Genomic DNA, 18623 nt, shown 5'->3' with positions numbered 1-18623 from the left:
AGGAAAAAAAATAAGCACTGAGATGTCTAGTAAAATCCTAGTCTCTTTGGTGTACCTGGTTTAAGTCACCAGATGCTAAGAACTTACTAAAAGACAGAAAAGAACTGCCTGGAACAAAGGGTAGTTGTAGTAGCCAGCTGATGAGTGCTCTCTCTCATACGATGTGGTAGTTATGGTATTTTGCTGACATTGGGCAGGGAGTATGTGTTGGCTGTTTAATGCTGAGTTTGAAAATGGGTTTCTCATAGTTTTTGTGTCGATCACCTCTGAAACAAGCTTGAGGTGCTGCACTATCTATTAGGCTTCTGATGTATCCCGGGTCAATAAAATTTCCCACTACTGAAAATCAAATTAGTCATTTCTGTTGTCCCCCAAATCCAAAGGGTGAGTGCTAGTACAGGTTGCTGGTAGTAGTCTATCTCAACACCAACTGCATCAACATACCCAAACCACATGTCAGATTTCTTAGAAGGGCAACTAGGTTTTCAGGCATTGCTTTAAATTTTTTTTTAATGTTTATTTATTTTTGAGAGAGAGAGAGAGAGAGAGAGAGAGAGACAGAGTGTGAGTGGGGGAGGGGCAGAGAGGGGCAGAGAGAGAGGGAGACACAGAATCTGAAGCAGGCTCCAGGCTCTAAGCTGTCAGCACAGAGCCCAATATGGGGCTCAAACCCACGAACTGTAAGATCATGTCCTGAATGGAAGCTGGATGCTTAACCGACTGAGCCACCCAGGTGCCTCTCAGGCATTGCTTTTAAAGTAGAGGGCAGGGATGCAGCTAAACATCCTGCAATGCCCAGGACAGCCCTACAATAAAGAATATCGATCGTGCTGAGGTTGGAAACCTTGCTTTAAAGAGACAGAAAGTTAGCAAGTGGCAGCAACATCACAACTATATTTCAGTATTTGAAGAAGCTGAAACATTCTCCAAGGGTCTTTAATAGATATAGTCTCTAGATGGTTTCGGCACATCACAGAGAAGAGCGCCTAAGGCCCCTGTTAGCATACGCCTTGAAAAAAAAAGCGAAGAATTGATTTGCTTCCTCTCTCTTTTAAAAATAGCTACAACACTTTGGTAAGGTAACTGTTCCCAAGATAAAATATAGAAGCTAGGACAAAAGCATAATTGCTTCGAAATAGAGAACAAAGGAAAGCAGAAATCATTTTATGCTTTCATGGTTCCTGCCTCACTTACGACCTTCACCTTGTAAAACACACTGACATTTGCTACATTTTTATCCTCCCTGGTGTCACTGCAGCATCTTTCATTCATTTAGTAGACAGTACTGACTCTTTTTTCTTACCTTGGTCTTGGTATATCATTCTACCTTGTGGTTACATTGAACTTGAAGCGTGTTCCTTGAAGCAGCAGCACTGACCATCACCTGGGCACTTCTTCAAAATGCAGGTTCTCAGGTCCTACCACTGACTTACAGAATCAGGATTCAGGTGGTGAGGTGGCATCCAGACAGCCATTTCAGTGATATCCCCGGTGAGTCTCATGCACACTGAAGGTTGAGAAGCTCTGCTTCTGACACTTGCCACTCAAAGTGTGGCCCTTGGACCAGCAGCACTGGCATTGCTGAGAAGCCCTTGGAGGCAGCCATTCAGCCTCCAGCTCAGCGGTCTGAGTCAGGGTCTGCATGTCCTCAGACCTCCAGATAATTCTTATGGGCTCTCATACATTGAAGTACGAGAAGAATTGGTTAAGACCCTGGTTGCTTCCCAACTTTATGGCTGACATTTTTCTGTTTCCACTGAGGATTCCTTTATCTTCATCTAAAGATAAATACATGTCAAAGTCTCTAGCTCAGTGAATCTCAACCCTGGCTGCATGTAGGAGCCACCTGAGGAGCTTTAAAACCTATTGATTACCTGGGTGCCACTCACAGAAGTCCTGATCTAACTGGCCTAGGGTACAGTGCTGGCATTGGGACGTTATGTTTCAAACTTCTTCAGGTGACTCTACTGGGCATTTGCAGTCAAGAGCCTTTGCTCTGGTCCTTGATCTTCTGTTCCTCTCTCTTCCTGATTATAGATCCCAGCAGAGCCCATCACCTTAAATATCACCACCATCTCTTTCCTGAGGACTAAATTTATATCTTAACATCAGTGTCTATTTTGAACTCCTATCCTGCTTTACACATTTGCCTGAGCTCTCTCCTTGTCTTGTCAAAATCGCTTATCTCAACAGGAACATGTGATCTTCAAGAGCCATTATCCCCGATCTTCCTGCCGCTTCACTATAGTAAATGGTACCATTAACCTTCTAGTTACCCAGGGTCATAACTGAGGAGTCATTTTTTACCTTCTTTTTCTTTGTTTCCTATTAGGAAAAAAAATCCCCACATTCTTGCAATTCACCTTTTCTTCCTTCATTTTACCAATAAGTATTGTTGATAAATGACTACTACTATGTACCAATCATTATTCTAGGCACTAGAAATGCAGCAATGAACACAACTAACAAAATCATTTTCCTTCTGTAGCTTACATTTTAGTAATTGGGGGTGAGAGATAATAAGCCAGATAAATAGTGTTACGTAAAGTCAGTATCACAGCACTAAGATGAAAAGCAAAGCAGGGAAGAGCAATGGGGAAGTGTATAGGTGTTACAATTTTAGGTAGCAGAGGGCAGGGATTAACTCCCCAAGAAGGTAGTACTTCAGTAAAGATCTGAAGGTGGTGAGGTGGGGAGCCCTGTGGATATCTGGGGGATACCTCTGCAGTAGAACAAAAAGCAAAGGTCTGTAGTAAATGGAAGTACAACTGATGTGCTTAAGGAATGGCAAAGATGTCAGTGGGGTGGCTGCTGAATGTGGGAAAGGACAGTAGTAGGAGCCAAGGTCAGGGAGGTAAGGGATAGGGTAGGTACACCTGTGATAAAGCCTGGACGGCCTTTGTAAGGACTTGGCTCTTCAAGTGACATAGTCATTGTAGAATTCCGTGTTGGTGTGTTTTTGTTTTTTGACAAAAGAGTGATATGATCTGACTTATGTTGTTTTTTTTAGAGAGAGAGAGAGCGAGCATGCATCTGTATGTGCATACATGCGCAGGAGAGGGGAGGGGGGCGGAGGTGGGAGGGGTAGAGACAGAATCTTAAACAGACTCCATGATCAGTGTGGAGCTTGACACAGGGCTCAATCCCATGACTCTGGGATCATGATCTGAGCCAAAATCAAGAGTCAGATGCACAACCGACTGAGCCACCCAGGAGCCCTGACTTATGTTTATAAGACTCTTTTTAGCTGTTGTGTTAAGAATGGACACAAAGTGGGTGGGGGTAGAAGCAGAGACACATCATAGGAAGTTCTGGCCATCAACCAAGTGAGAGATGGGTGGTGGCTTGGCTGGGAGGCAGTAGGGGAGGTGGTGAGATGTAAGCAGATTCTCCAGATATGCTGAAAGCAGAGCCTACATGAGGCACTGGATGTGGAGCAACAGTGAAAGAGAAGTTTGGGCCTGAATGACAAGAATGGAACTGCAATTTCCAGAGTTTGGGAATATTGTGCAAGGAGTCAGCTTGGAAGAGGCAGCAGGAGCTCAGTTTTGAACAGTTTAAGTTTGGGATGCCTTTCAGACCTCTAAGTGGAATGTCAAGTAGTAGCTGGAACCATAAATCTGGAACTTATATCTTGGGGAGAATGAATGAAATAGTCATGGAAGTGAGACTAGACAAAGATCCATTTCTGAGCTGAGGTGTTCTAACATTTAGAGGTCACAGATGCAACATTCATGCAACAAATATTTGAGTATCTGATATGAGAAGGCCCTGCTCAGTGAATGTGATGTAGGAGGAATCAGTAAAGGAGCCTGAGAAGGAGCATCCTGAAGGTAATGAAGTCTAAGAGATTTTCTCCATTACAATTGCAAGTGCACAGTCCTTAGTTTCCACCTCTGCATTGGATCCTGGACAACTGCATTAATTTCCTAACCGATCCTCCTTGTGGTTTCTCCAGTTCCAATCCATTCTATCCACCAAAACAAGATTGACTGCCCCCACAAAGCATTTATAAGCTTACTCCCCGCTTCAGTAACATGTACAAGTTACCAGGGAGGATTATTCCTGAAGTCTTCTTGCTGCCATTAATGGCCTCCATGTGTGAGGTTTTTTTGGTTTTTTGGTTTTTTCGTTTTTGGTATATACCTTGCCTTCTTTCAAAATATCAAAATGGATTGTGTTTATTCCCCATTCAGAAAATAACTGGTCCAAGGATACTCAGCTAATAAGTGGTAGAGCCAATATTGAGCTCAGGGAAGTGAACAGGACTCACCTAGCTGGGGTTTGTGAAAAGCTTCAAGACAAGTAAATGAGACTGGATACTTGAACTTCAAGCCTCTCAGACCCAGAGCCTATCTTGGAGGCAGCCTATGGGGCCAGTTTGTCTCTCTCCAGGTTCAGGCTAAACATAACCAGAGTCCTTAGCTTAAAAATCACCATGATGACTCTAAGTGACCTGGCTAAACTTTGACTAATGGTGACATTCTCAGGCCATGAACCAACCTCAGACATGAAGAAAGACACTGAAAGGCAAATAGGCCTGCCTAAGTTGCCTAGAGATCATACAGTTCTGGGCCAGCCCAGGGGCTATGACTCAACTAGGCTGGTCCTAGGGAGGAGAGAGATGTGGCTCTCAGGGGTTCTATTCGAAGTAAGCCAGACTCCAGAGGTAACCTTAAAACCCACCCTTTTGAAGGTTCTCATTCCAGGTGAAGACAGTCTACAGCTACTCCAACATTCTCCTCCACTGTTTCTGATCTAAATCAAGCTGACTCCCAAGAGCACACCCCATTTTCCAGTTTTTGCCCTAGTGGTAACTGCCATACCTATTAAACCCTAATCTTTATAGTATCTCTGCCAAATAGGGATTGTTACTACTACTATATGGATGAGAAAATGGAGACTTAGAGAAATAGTGACTTGTCTCTAAGCAGCTCTCACTTCTCTTCATTATGTACAGTCACGTTTACATGGGTTGGATCAGAGAAAGCACTTGTTACACTAAATGACTAACTAGATACAATTCATGTAATTAGATCAGGGAGGTAGAAGGCAAATGGTGGAGTGTCTTGAATGTGGTACAGGCGTTATCTTCGGCCTTTGCAGTAAACTTACAATATAGTATCATCATTCCCATTTTAAGAAGGGAGATAAGCCTCATTCAGAGTCGTAGAGTGACCTTCCCTAGTCACACAGCCAGGAAACATAGAAGCCAGGATCTAAGCCCAGGTGTTTAGGAATCTATGTCTGTGGCTCCGTGGTCTGAGGTAGTTAAGTCATAGATGTGGCTTCTGATTCTGCCTCAGTCACTAACACTGAGCAGGACACTCCTGTCTCCAGATCCCAGGTGCCTCATATACAAAAAGGGAAAAAATTCTATTGACTTCACCTGCATGGTGGGTACAAAATGAGTTACTGTTTTGGAAAGATCTTTGCAAATGTAAAGACTAACTATAAGGGATTATCATCACTATTTGTATTATTTGTCTTTTCTGGGCCTCAGTTTCCTCCACCTTAAAATTAAAGGATGAGAGCAGGTGACCTCCAAGGTGCCTTTTTTGGCTCTAAAATTCTCTACTTTTATTAGTCTAAACAGTCCTGGGGCTACAAAAACAGTTTGGTTTTACAGGATGCTTCTTTGTGATAATATATGATAACACGGGAATTCTAATAGTGCCAATAGTTACAGTGTCTTGTGTTTACAAAGCGTTGTGAACTCCTAATGTTTATCTAACGTTTATATCTTAATATTGAAGAATTCCATCAGAGTAAGATGAGAAAAAGATGCTTTGACACATGATAGATTTTTTTTAAAAATCTACAGAATCAAATCAAATCACTTTCTATCAAATCAGGAAGAGAAGCACAAAAATGTTACCTTACCTACCAGCCTTGTAGCGACCACCTTGATTTGGAAAAACAAAACAGTTCCTTTCCCTAGTTTATTAAAATAAAAAGGCTGTACTTTGTAGCAATTATCTTAGTCTACTTCATCTAAAATAGAATAATCAATACACTTACCACAAAAAATTTTCTCGAGCCACTAAAAGGTAATTATAAAAAAGCCAACAGTGTAGAACACCATGGTAACCAGCATCACCAGGGCATGAAAACATAGTCGTTAGTCACTAGGATCTAAGCTGGTTGGCAGTTTGGCTTGCTAAGCAACACTCAAAAATAGCAGTGTAACAACCCATTATCTGGAGATATGACTTTGCACAGCTTTGAACCTGCCCAGAAGGATCTACCCCAGGTCCATACACCAACCTCATGCACTACTAGGCTCCCAGTCAAGGCCTAATTAGTCATTTATTCAACAAATACTTATTGAAGCTTACTATATACCAGGCACATAATTCCCAACACGTGTATTTACTTGATTTCTCAGTTAAACAGAAGCTCTGAAATAGACACAGAAAGAGTGGTTTTGTGATGGGTGAGGTTGGGGGATGGATTTGCTTGAGGCTGACTCAGAGAGAAATAGCAGCTGATAGCTAGAGCCAGAGGACAGAGAAAAAGAGAAAAAGTAGACAGTGGACTGCTTTATAATACAGCATAAAATAACTAGATTCTCATGACCATGATCCTGCGTCATCAAGAAAAGATTAAGTTATATTTAGGATCCTTTCCTAAGGAAGGCAGGAATGGGCATAAAACATTTTAGAAATATCACCACCAAAAATGGTTAAAATATACAGTTTTGGCCTTTGGAGAGAACAGAAATTATGTTTGATGAATATCCCATTCTGCCTAGTTCCCCACTTTGCTGGGAGAAAAGCAGCATTAAGATCATTGCTTTACCAGCATTCAAATACAGGGTTGGCTCCCTTTCTGCTTTTATTTTTCTAGTTCAAGCTCCTGCCTCAGCTGGAATGCCTTTTCCCTTCATAAATGCTTATCAGAATCCCTCTCCATTGACTTCCTCAGAGTTTTCCCAGATCCTCCCAGGGAATTTCTGCCTTCTCCCTTCCCCCACAGAGGTCTGGATGCCCTTGCCTGTCTGCCAGGCTGTTTGATATCATTTCCATCAAGGCTCTTCCTACTTTCACGCTCCTGGAGGCCAGGCTCTTTCCCATATTCATATCCATAGCCATCTCCCAGAGCCCTGGCAGCCAGGCACTCAGTGAATATTTGTGAACTCAACTGTCTACACAATCCCGAGGGGTAGAGGGAAGGTTGGCTGGGAAGGTAGCACTTTCCCTAATGGATATTAAATGGCTCAGGAACCCACATGGCACCCACACTGGCCCCCTTTCCTTGGATCCTTTGCACATCTGCTCCCTTCTCCTGGAAAGCTCTTCCTCTAGTGAACTTCTTCTTGCCACCCTTTTAGGATTCAGCTCAAATATCACTTGGGGACAGGGAGGAGTCTATCCTTAGCCACAAGACCAGGTCAGAGCCCCTATTATATGCTCTCATGGCTCTATTTGTTCTTCAAATTACTTGTTACCACTTGTAATCAGTTACTGGTTAGTGTATATTTTCCAACTGCATGGCAAGTGCCAGGAGGGCAGGAGGCCTGATATAGAATGATGTCATATGGAAGGAAGGAAGGAAAGAAGGAAAGAAGGAAAGAAGGAAGGGAGAAAGAGAGGAAAGAATGAATTGAGAAGAATCCCAATTTGGAAAGGAACAGACAGCAGAAAATAAAAAGGGAATTGAAGAGTTGTTATGGAAGGTCCAAGGGTCCCCAAATGTGGGCCTAGAGGCAAACCAGTTGAAGAAAGTACATTTACAGACCCCCCACCCCCCACCGTGATACCCAAATGCTTTAAGGGCTCCAGAAACACAACCAAATGTATTTGACTGTTAAAAAATGGAATTGAGGTGAGCTACTATACTCTTCAGATAAGAGAGGACTCAACAAGGATGATAAAACAAGGAAATGGAATTTAACTGCAGCCTGTGGGATTTAGATTAGATAAAAAGTCTGACAATGAAGGCTGTTATATTCTGGAAAAGATAACTAAATCTAAAAATGAATGCGTGAATTAGATTCTCTGTCAGGTTTTTCAGTGCCCCTTACAGCTAAATTCTACTGTTACCTGGTATTTCTTTTGCCAGGCTGAGAAAAAAAAATTATTTCAGAACCATATTACAACAATCATAATAAAAATTTTTAAAGAAAGAAATATAAATCAACAATTTAACACTTTGTATATTTAATTATTCCTACTTTTTCTTGTTCCTTTTTGTTCTGCCTCCCTCTACATGATGGACTATGCTTTGTTTACTGCTTGCTCTAATTATTGTTTAGAAGGTAAACATTCTAAATTTCACTAATTACTATCTAGCAATGTCTAACACATTTTTAAACATATTACACTTAATTATATCAGCAAAATATAACTTTGAGTGAAAAGAATTTTTTATTTTCTTTTATGAAAGACAAAAAATGTAGCGCTAATGTTTTAGCAGCTTTTTATAGAATAAAACAATGGGATAATTATTCTTTTTTAAAACTTTTTTAAAGTTTATTTATTTATTTTGAGAGAGAGAGACAGCACATGTATAACTGGGGGAGGGGCAGAGAGAGAGAAAGGGAGAAACAGAATCCCAAGCAAGCTCCACACTGTCAGCACAGAGCCCGATGCCGGCTTGATCCCAGGAACCATGAGATCATGACCTGAGCCAAAACCAAGAGTCAGGCCCTTAACCAACTGAACCACCGAGGTGCCCTGAAGGATTATTCTTCCTGCTAAAATATCACACCTGAATTGGGAGTGATAAAGCAAAACACTGACTTTCCAACCAGATTATTCCTCAGTGAAAATGTTACATGGCATATCTATGCCAGCAGCACTTACTAGCTGGCTGGATGTCTTTTGAACACCAGATCACATGCGGTAGAACCAAAGCTTGAAGAAGATACCTTTCAGCTCCACAGTGTCTGTCTTGTTCACCATTGTATTCCCAAGGCCTAGTACAGTGCCTGGTCCAAAGCAGTTCAATATTTACTGAATAAATGAAAGAATGAATCAACAAATGAACAAAGACTGAGTATGAAAACTGCAATAAGCCGCTTTACAGCCACATTAGTCCATAGATAGAATAACCCAACAGTATGCGTACTGTGCCATCTTTTGTTTAGGAAGATGGTGTTACTAACCCAGCAGAGCGAAATTGTCTAACTGTTAAATATTACAGCAATTGCACCTAGAGGCCTCTGACTTCAGAACAAAGCTTTATTCCTTCTCCCTGTTTTCTGCATAGGGTTGATTTTCTCCTAATAACAATCCGATAAGCAGAGTAGTGAACTTTAGAAATTAAGTTCAACAAATCTTTAAGGATCTATTTCATAAATTTGTCTTCCCAAATTATAGGACTTACTCCCAAGGAGGCTACAGTGAAAATAATATCATCATATAAAAAAATCACTTTTAGGATTAGAACAGGATATTTTATTAGTGGAAGAAGGCAAGATCATGGGTTTTCCTCTTCATTGTCTTTTTAAGAATTAAGGTTGTTAGTTTGGGTGCTACACTTAAAAAAAATTTCTTTTAATGTTATTCATTTTTGAAAGACAGAGAGAGACAGAGCACAAGCAGGGGTGGGGCAGAGAGGGGGACACAGAATCTGAAGCAGGCTCCAGGCTCTGAGCTGTCAGCACAGAGCCCGACGTGGGGCTCGAACTCAGGAACCACGAGGTCACGACCTGAGCTGAAGCCGGATGCTCAACAGACTGAGCCACCCAGGCGCCCGGGGTGCTACACTTTTAACATGACAAAATATTAGGAGTTATTATTTCAGGATAGTGGGATGATTACCTTCAGGTGATTTTCATGCTTTCTAAAATTTTCAGTTTTCTGTAACGAACATGCAGTATAGAAACTTATAAACTTAAGTAAAATTTTTATAAAAGTGAAATTTTATAAAAATTTTATAACTTAACCATAGTCATTCTCTTCTCCATGTTCTCATTGAATTTTTATATTTCTATTCTATCACTTTTATTTTAATGATTTATACACAGGTCTGTCTTATCCATATAGGTCCATGACTTGTAAATTGTAACGTTGTTAAAGTTGGAGGAAAGGGGAGTCCAACCTGCCTCCTACCTTTCCACAGGAGAACACTATTCTTTCAGGCTGTCGGCTCTTTGGGAGCAGGGACTATATCTCATACATCCAACTCTGAGCATAGTGCTTTGAACATGAACAAGGATAAATAATTATTACAATATAGATTTACCTAAAAATGTGGAGGAAACATACACGCAGCACATTTCTTCTAAGACTTAAAATTTGCCTTTGTCCTGCATCGTCCAAAATGATTGGCTGGAGATCATTAATGATTCATTTACTAGAGCTCTCAGAGCCTTTCTATTATATTAAAGTTTAACTCCTTCAGTTATTCATTCATTCAACAAACATTTACTGAAAACTTAGCATGTTTCCTATCCATTGTTAGGTACTACAGCTACAAAGACAGATAAGATAGTCTTTGCTCATCTCGGGGGTGAGCAGCATTAATAAGCAAAAAACCAATAATACAACTTGTTAGTTCAATAAGAGAGATATGGGACAATTAACTTGGCTCAAACTGGGGTTTACAGGAGAAGCTTTCCAGAGGATGTGGACCCTGTGCTGAGTGTTAAAGGAGGAGCTGGAATAGGGATTAATCAGGCAATGCATATCGTGAGGAAAGAGACAAAGGCAAGCGACAGCAGTGGGGCCATGAAATTCAGTTGCTGGAGCACAAAGCTGTGGCAGGAGTGGTGAGGGATGGGCCTGGAGGGGAGGGCAGGAGGAGGTCAGGAGAGCACAGCTTAGACTTTATCCTGCAGGCAGTGGGGAATGCAGCAGGGTTTTAAGAAGGGGATGACGTCACCAGAGATTATTTTGGTGGCACTGCAGAGGACGGATTTGAGGGAGACAAAAATTGGAAGACACAAAATTTTTTAGGAGGCATTTGCACAGAGGAGTAACAGGTTTGTGTTTGTATTTAAGAATCTTAGCTAACATTTACAATGACAATTACTAAATATGCATTATAAAGCAATACTGTATTACTATTTCAAACAACTCTATGAGTAAATGCCATTATTATCCTCATTTGACAGCTAACAGAATAGGTAATTAAGTAACTGTCCCAAACCTCAGGCAGTCTGGCACCAAAGCTTATGCTCTTCATCACTACCTCATGTGCTTAACTTCAGTCTCTCACTTTGGATGAAAGCTCTGTGCAGACAGGAACTGTATGTCCTCCACTGTGCCTAAACGGTACACAGTAACTATTTCTTGAATAAACTCAATGACTCACCTAAGCGAAAGAAATAGTGGACTATATTATATATAGACAAGAAATATTTTAGATGCAATCTTGGCCAATTTTTGGCAGACTTTGGTGATTGTTATGGACTGAATATGTCTCTCTCCCCACCACCCAAATTCATATGTTGAAGTACTAACACCCCCTACCCACTCAGATGGGGCCTCAGAGGAGATAATTAAGGTTAAATAAGATCATATGGGTGGGGCCCTAAACCAGCAGGATTGGTATCTTTATAAGAGGAAGAGAGACAAGAACTGGCTCTCTCTGTATACATGCACCAAGGAAAGGCCATGTAGAGATATAGAGAGAAGCTGGCCCTCTACAAGCCAGGAAATGAGCCCTCACCAGAAAAAAAATCAGGTGGAACCTTGATCTTGGACTTCTGGTCTCCAAAACTCTGAGAAAATAAATTCCTGTTGTTTAAGCCAACTAGTCCATGGTATTTTGTTATGGCAGCTGAAGCAGAGTAAGACAGTGGTTAGTAGCATGAGGGTGAAGGGTAAAAGGGGGGTTTTTAGCCTGGGAGACTGGAGGAGCAGTGCCACTGACTGGGGTAGAGAATCTGGGAAGATGAAGAGGAAAGGTTGGTTGTGGTCAATGGAACAACACTAATTATTCTATACTTTGGGTTCACCTCACTCAAACATAAAAATATAGTAGAAATTAGCTACTTAAAACCATTCATTCAACAAATACCTACTCATCCCTTTGCCACGGTTGCCACTGTGTTTGTCCTGAGAATGTAAAGTAAGATTCATTCTCTGCCCTTAAGGAACTCACGGTCCAGTTGGGGAGAAATACTGTTACCTTTTGTAAAACTACCACGCTAGCTAGAAAGACCTTTCTCCTTTTCCCCACTTCTAAAGACCTGGAGCTCATAAGAAGTATAGAGGTGAAATCCCATATGGACAAAAGCTTTGAGTCACATGACCTGGATTTGAATCTGGGCCTTGGAATACTAGCTCAGTGAAGGTCCTAGGTAGGCCAAGTAACCTTTCTGGGTCTTATGGGCCTCACCTGTAACTGCAGAGTTATTTTAAGGATCAGATAAGATGGGTAGAAATGTTTTGTAAAATGCAATATATATGTTAGCAAGTATTGTAATTATAAAAGCTCCATTTCTAACCTTCGAAAACTAGAGGTAAATCAGACATGGGCAGCAAGTCAGAGGTGAAAGGCCAGCTTTGAATCCTGCGGGTGGCAGGAGTTCTGGGATGGGGGATGGATTAAGACTGGTGTAGTGGGGAAAAGAACAGATTCTGGTGTCCACAGATCTAGTTCAAATCACAATTCAGTTATCAACTGTGGAAAGTTGAGTAAGTCATGTAAGGGGTCTGAGCTTTAGTTTCTTCACCTGTAAAATGGAGTTGATAATATCTACCCAGGAGGGTTGTTCTAAGTGTGTAAAGGGCTTGGCAGGGTGCCATGCAGAGCAAGTCGCTCAGTTAATGGTAATGGTTGTTCCTATTTGTCATTTTCCTCCCCTACCTCCTAATGGGTTTGTTTAGGTAGTTAAGTTACTTGAGATGCAAAGAAGTGAGGGAAACAGAAGGGCTTTTATGACTTACTTTAAAAGTTATTTTTAAAGGTAAGGAGAAGTCGTTCAACTCTTTTCCTTTACTAACCTATGGTGCAAACATAATGTTTTTGGAAAATGACCACTGTGTTACATGGCATGAAGCCAGAGAACACTCAGCTTGATGCTTATTTCTGGTATTTATTCTAAGTAAGTCTACCAATCACTGTTAATAAGGGTTCTCTGAAGGCAGTGCTTCTCAGACTTTAATGTACATGAGTCGCCTGGGGGATTGTTAAAATGCAGATTTTCATTCAGTGGATTTAGAATGATGTATGAAGTTCTGCATTTCTAACACGTTCCCAGGTAAGGCCCATGTTGCTAGTTTTTGGACCGCACTTTGAGGAAGGAGAAATGCTCTGAAGGGATGTGGAAATCTCTTTCTTGGCATGGCGTTTGATGTGGGAAACAAAGGCAAAGGAAAAAAATTAAATTTCCTTACTACCTAAAACCCATTGACAAGTCCTTGAAACAGGTAGAGTGACCTTCCTCTGGGAGTTCAGCTGCCTCGATGATGACACTTTGCTAAGGGCAAAAGGCAATCTTAGCTTAACATTATCCTGATCCCCCCAGGATGCTGTAAGTCTACTTTAACACATAAAAATTCCTTTGGAAACTTCCTTACTCTCTACCCACGAAGATATGTTAGCAAACATCCTCTAGGCAAATGGCCCACTGCTGTACACTGGAAGGGTCTCATGACTGAGGATTTACTAAACAGTAATAAATGACCTTTTCCTATTAACAGCTAGCCCCCCTCAGGGTCCTGGAAACCTTGCTTCCAAAAATACCTTGAGGCTTGTGTTATCCCAAACTCCCTCCCAACTTAAAAGTATATAATCGGGCATTTTTTATGACCCCAGTGCAGCTCTTTGGGCCCACAGTCCTGTCCCCGGCTTTAATAAAAGCACCTTTTTGCACCAAAGATGTCTCAAGAATTCTTTCCTGGCTGTCGGCTCTGAGCCCCAACATTTCCAAATCGTGTTCACCATAATTCCCTGCTTCTCTTTAGTGATCTGCCTAATTACAAACTAATGATACAACACTGACAAGCCTTTTTCAGACCAGATTTCAAAATTCTTCAGCAGGACTCATTTCAGATCAATATTGACTTTTTTGAGCAGCCTACCTTGTGCAAGGCACTGTGCAAGGTGCCAGGGATCCAAAGGTTAGTGAGACACAATTCCTGCTTCTGAAGACTGTCCTTACTCTGACACTACCCCTTTGTAGACTGTTAACTTTCTAAGGGCAGTGTTGTTGTCTCGCATTATTGCCTATAATGCAGAAGCTCAATAAATAGTGAATGAATGAATGAGTTTATAGTTTCCTGAAAAATGTCCTCCAATAGCACATGACAATGAGACACTATCTTAACTGCACTCTGTCCTAACTATCACATGTAAGGGATAGATAAGTTATAATCAGGCTGATAGGCTAGGCCTTAATCCAATCTGACTGGTGTCTTTATAAGAAGAAATTATTAGAACCATAGAGATTCTAAGAATGAGCTCACACGCACTGAAGGAAGACCATGAAAGGACACCGAGAGAAGCCAGCCCTCTGCAAGCCAAAAAGAGAGTCCTCGGGAGAAACCAAACCTGCCAACACCTTGATCTTGGACTTCCAGCTTCCAAAACTATAAGGAAATAAATTTCCATAATTTAGGCCACTCAGTTTATGGTATTTTTTATGGCCGTCCTTACAAATTAATATACAGATTTTTACAGTTTTTATGCCCAGATCCAAGACTCCCTTCTGCAGGAGTCTTACAAAATGTAAGACTAATTCTAAGAGTGGATGGATGAACCTTAGGTTACAGTGGGAACAAGTCATACAAGGACTTAGGGGAGACAGAAGAGGGGGAAAGAGTAGGCCAGATTGGGCTAAAACAGCTATAATGTATATACATTTTCCTTCCCTTCTCATGATACCAACACAAAGTTTACAGCTTGGATAGAAAGTCAGTTTTCAACTTTCCCCTGCTTTTCAGGCTACACTTGGATACTTAAGACAATTTTAGTTCTCTAAAAAAATTGTGGCAGGAGGAAGATCCAAGATTTCTCTCTGAATGAAAGTTCTAAAGAGTGCAAATGATAAAGTAATGAGATTGAATTTTTGATAAACAGAAAGATGTGTCAAGATGTGCCAAATGGGATTCCTGCTAGCCATAAGGAAGCTACATTTGAAGCTTGATTCTAAAGTCAGGGGATTGATTTTTTTGTTTTGTTTTTAATAAACATGCTAATTCATATGTACAGATGAAAGCCTCCTTCAAAATGGTCATTCTAGAAGGTTCTACACTTATTCTAACCATGTGACTGTTCTCAACTCATTTCTGGAATTGTTTTCAGGGTCTGTGAGATAGACTTCTGAACTCAATGGTGACTCTTGAAGGTAGATTTGATTTTCAAAAACAATCAAGTGTCTTTCTGGTTAACTAGGAGAACCAGTCAAACTGTGCAATTCCAAGAAAACCCTAAAGAATCCAAGCTGATTTTTCTTGAGTGAATCGTACTCAACTCCAGAAGACAGTTTCTAAAGACAAACCCCAGACATGCATGTTAAACACATGACACTGGCAGGGTGGTGACTGCTCTGAAGGAAACCCCATTCATTTACATATGCAAATTTTCTGGTGGTTCCCTTTACCAGAATATTTCCTTACACCTACATTTACCCTATCACATGGGACCCCAATTCCCAGAAGTACAAGGACCTCACCATCTTAGTCAACCTTTAATCTCCAACCTGGTTACCTGACATATATCAAATGAACAGCTGATGGAAAGTTAAATAAGACAAAAAAAAAAAAAAACAAAAAAACTAAGCTGTCTGTGTGATTCAAAGGGCACAACTAGGACCCAGAGAGCAGTTCCTAAGACATAGCTTTCTGTTCCATGTAAGAAGGGCATTATCAGCAGCTGGAGCTGTCCAACAACAGAGTTAGTTTGCCCTGGAGATTGTGAGTTTCCAGCCCTGGGAAGAGTTTAAAAGGAAGGCTGCTAGCTATGGGAGGCTGTGAAGGTTCCTCCTGTATTGGGTGGGAGCTACCCAAAGACCTCCAAGGACTATCCCCAGAGTCCAATCTGCACAATAATACCTGCCAATTGTTAGATCCTGAAAAATACTGATAGGGAATGAATGAGGAATATGGGGCATCTTAAGAGCCAAGTAAAAGGTTAGAGGCTGGGGCTCAGTCAGCTGCAAGGAAGGTAGGGAGAAGTGAAATGAAAACAGCTGCCATGAGGTGGGTCAGGCCTTCCTTGGGTTTTTGCTACCATAGGAGAGTTGCTTTGCAACTCTACCTGAAACTTCACATGTTTATGAAAGGGTATTACTTTTGAAGGGGGAAGCAGTTGAGAGAGGAGATAGACCACTGCTCACCCTTCTTAAACTCCTCCAGCACGGTGTCCAGCCGAGTATCATTGAAGACGCAGTGAAGAGGCCGGTTGTAGAAGCGGGTGACGGTGAGGAGCGGCGTGCAGTCGTCGGGGTCCACGAAGGCCAAGTCCTTGACAAACAGAATGTCCACAATGTTGTGCCGCTGATCGCCCTCATACACGGGGATGCGAGTGTAGCCGCTGCGCAGGATCTCCGAGACCGTGGCAAAGTCTAGCACCGCGTCAGAGCGCAGCATGAAGCAGTCCCCGAGGGGGGTCAGCACCTCTTCTACCACCTTGGTGCGTAGCTCCAAGGCGCCCTGGATGATGTTGAGCTCCTCCTTCACCAGGTCGCTGTAGGGGTCCGCGGCCCGTAGCGTCTCCAGCAGCTTCTCCCGAGTGTAGAAGGTGCTGATCTCCTGACGCAGCGCCCAGTCCAGTAGACGGCCCAACGGGTAGCACACGGGGAAGGCGGCCGCCATCAGGAGCCGAGTCAGGCACACGCTGTGCGAGGCGATGGCCAGCCCGTGGCGCGAACACACCGAGTAGGGGCAGATCTCGGCGCCCAGAAACACGGCTCCGGTGCACACGAGCGCCGGCAGCCACGGGAAGTGGATCCCTGCCTCGCTGTAATCTTCCCCGGTGCCCCCGACGCCCGGCGGCAGCGAGGCGTACAGCCAGCCAGCCAGGGCAGCGTTGGCTCCGGCTTGGCCCAGGAGCAGGGTGCAGAGCAGATGGGTCCCCCTGCCGCGCACGGCCTGCACGCGGCGCGCCTGTTCCTGCTCTGCGGCGGAGCCGCTATTCCGCAGCACCCGTAACTCCACCGGGTCCAGCGAGAGCAGGCTCAGGCGAAGGCCGCTGAAGAGGGCAGACAGGGCGAGCAGCAGGAGCGCCCCGAGCGCTCGCAGCCACGCGGGGGGCAGCAGGTCCCCGCCGGGGCCGTACAGCCGAGGGCGGACGCGCAGCAGGAAGCCGCCGGCGGCGCCGTGGTGGTGCCAGGCGCGCCCATCCCAGGCGCACAGCGAGAAGAGCTTCCCGCCACCGCCTGCACCGCCCCGCTCTGCCTCGCCCTTACGCAGCTCCCGCACCCGCACCTGGACTAAAGCCGAGCCCGCCACGCCTCCGGGTCGCAGGGGCCCTAGGACCTCCACATCCGACGCCCAGTCGCTCTGCTCGCGGCAGCGCTGCGGCCCCGGCGGGCGCGTGGGGACAGCGCTGGGCGCCACGCCGCTCGCTCCCGGGGGCTCCTCGATAAACACGAGCCGCGGAGCCCAGTCGCCGGTGCCGTTCTCTCCCGGGGAAAGGGTAGGTGCGGGCATCGGCGCCGCGGGCGCAGCGGGCCCGGGCTGGAAATAGACGCGCAGGAGGAAGCTGGTGCCTTCCGCCGCGCGCAGGGTGCCCCCCTCCAGGGACACGCGGCCTCCAGCGGTATCCTCGGGCCGCAGGCCCAGCAGCCAAGCGGCGGCAGCCGGGGGCTGAGGGGACAGGGAGAAGAAGAGCAGGAGCACAGCGCCTCGGCTGCAGCAGTCCCGGAGCCTGACACCCACCGCTGTTGCCGCAGCCGCCATCCTGCACCCGGCGTGGTTGCACGTGATACTGCAGAGAACGGAGCGAGATCGGGAGGAGGAGCCGGAGCCGAGAACCCGGGCGCGGGCAGGTCACCACGTGTACGCCCCCTGCGTATGTGGGCTGGGGGTGGTCGGGGTTCAGACTCTGCCCCCGCCCGGGGTCCCCGCGGGAGGCGAGAGATGGCCACGCATCACTGCACCATGCATAACTCCCGACGCACTTCGGTATATCTGAGCTACAGTCTAAGGAAAGCTCATCTTGGAGCACGGCCTCCTGCTCCAGCAGTAGGGCGCCCCTCCGCGAACTCCTACCCGGCAGTAATTCTCTGTCTGCCCCAGTGCTTCCCGATTGGCCAGGGATATTTCCCAGCGTTTCGCTTCTTCTCCTGCCTCTTGCGTTCCCCCTTCTGGTCAAAAGATATTAGGGAGATAAGTTTTGAATCTGTAAAAATTGTGCGTTTGGTCTCAACTCCGGCTGACCTTCTATGTTTAAAAAATTTCCAGATTACGTAAATTCAACTCCTTGTTAAGATCCAAATGTCCATCCATAAGAAGCTGTTGAAATAAATTGTGACACTACTATGTGATGGAATACTATGCAGCAGGAAAAAAGAATGACGTGGATCCATGTGTTTGTGATATGGAAGTATCCCCAAAGTAATCGTTGAAAAATAGCGAGATGCAAAACAATATGTGTAACATGCTAGTTTGTATTACAAGTTAAATTTAGGGGCTCCTGGGTTGCTCAGTCGGTGGAGCGTCCCACACTTGATTTTGGCTCAGGTCATGATCCCGGGGTGGTGGGATTGATCCAGGTTTTGGGCT

The 18623-nt window shown here is 44.1% G+C and overlaps 1 protein-coding gene across 4 annotated transcripts in view; it reads right to left on the bottom strand.

Annotated features, from left to right (window-relative positions):
• Positions 1 to 17853, bottom strand: part of CNNM1 (cyclin and CBS domain divalent metal cation transport mediator 1) — a 58576-nt gene extending 40723 nt beyond the window's left edge. For all 4 annotated transcript variants that reach the window (XM_042907942.1, XM_042907944.1, XM_042907943.1 and 1 more), the window contains exon 1: positions 16235 to 17853. In XM_042907942.1, the coding sequence (XP_042763876.1) occupies positions 16235 to 17798 (1564 nt within the window). In that variant the 5' untranslated portion in view covers positions 17799 to 17853. The remainder of the gene's footprint in view (positions 1 to 16234) is intronic.
• Positions 17854 to 18623: the final 770 nt, after the last annotated feature.

This window comes from Panthera leo, chromosome D2 (genome assembly GCF_018350215.1).
Source record: "Panthera leo isolate Ple1 chromosome D2, P.leo_Ple1_pat1.1, whole genome shotgun sequence".
Taxonomy (NCBI): Eukaryota; Metazoa; Chordata; class Mammalia; order Carnivora; family Felidae; genus Panthera; species Panthera leo.
Note: the sequence above shows the minus strand (reverse complement) of the source record. Positions and strands in the feature narration are given on the sequence as shown.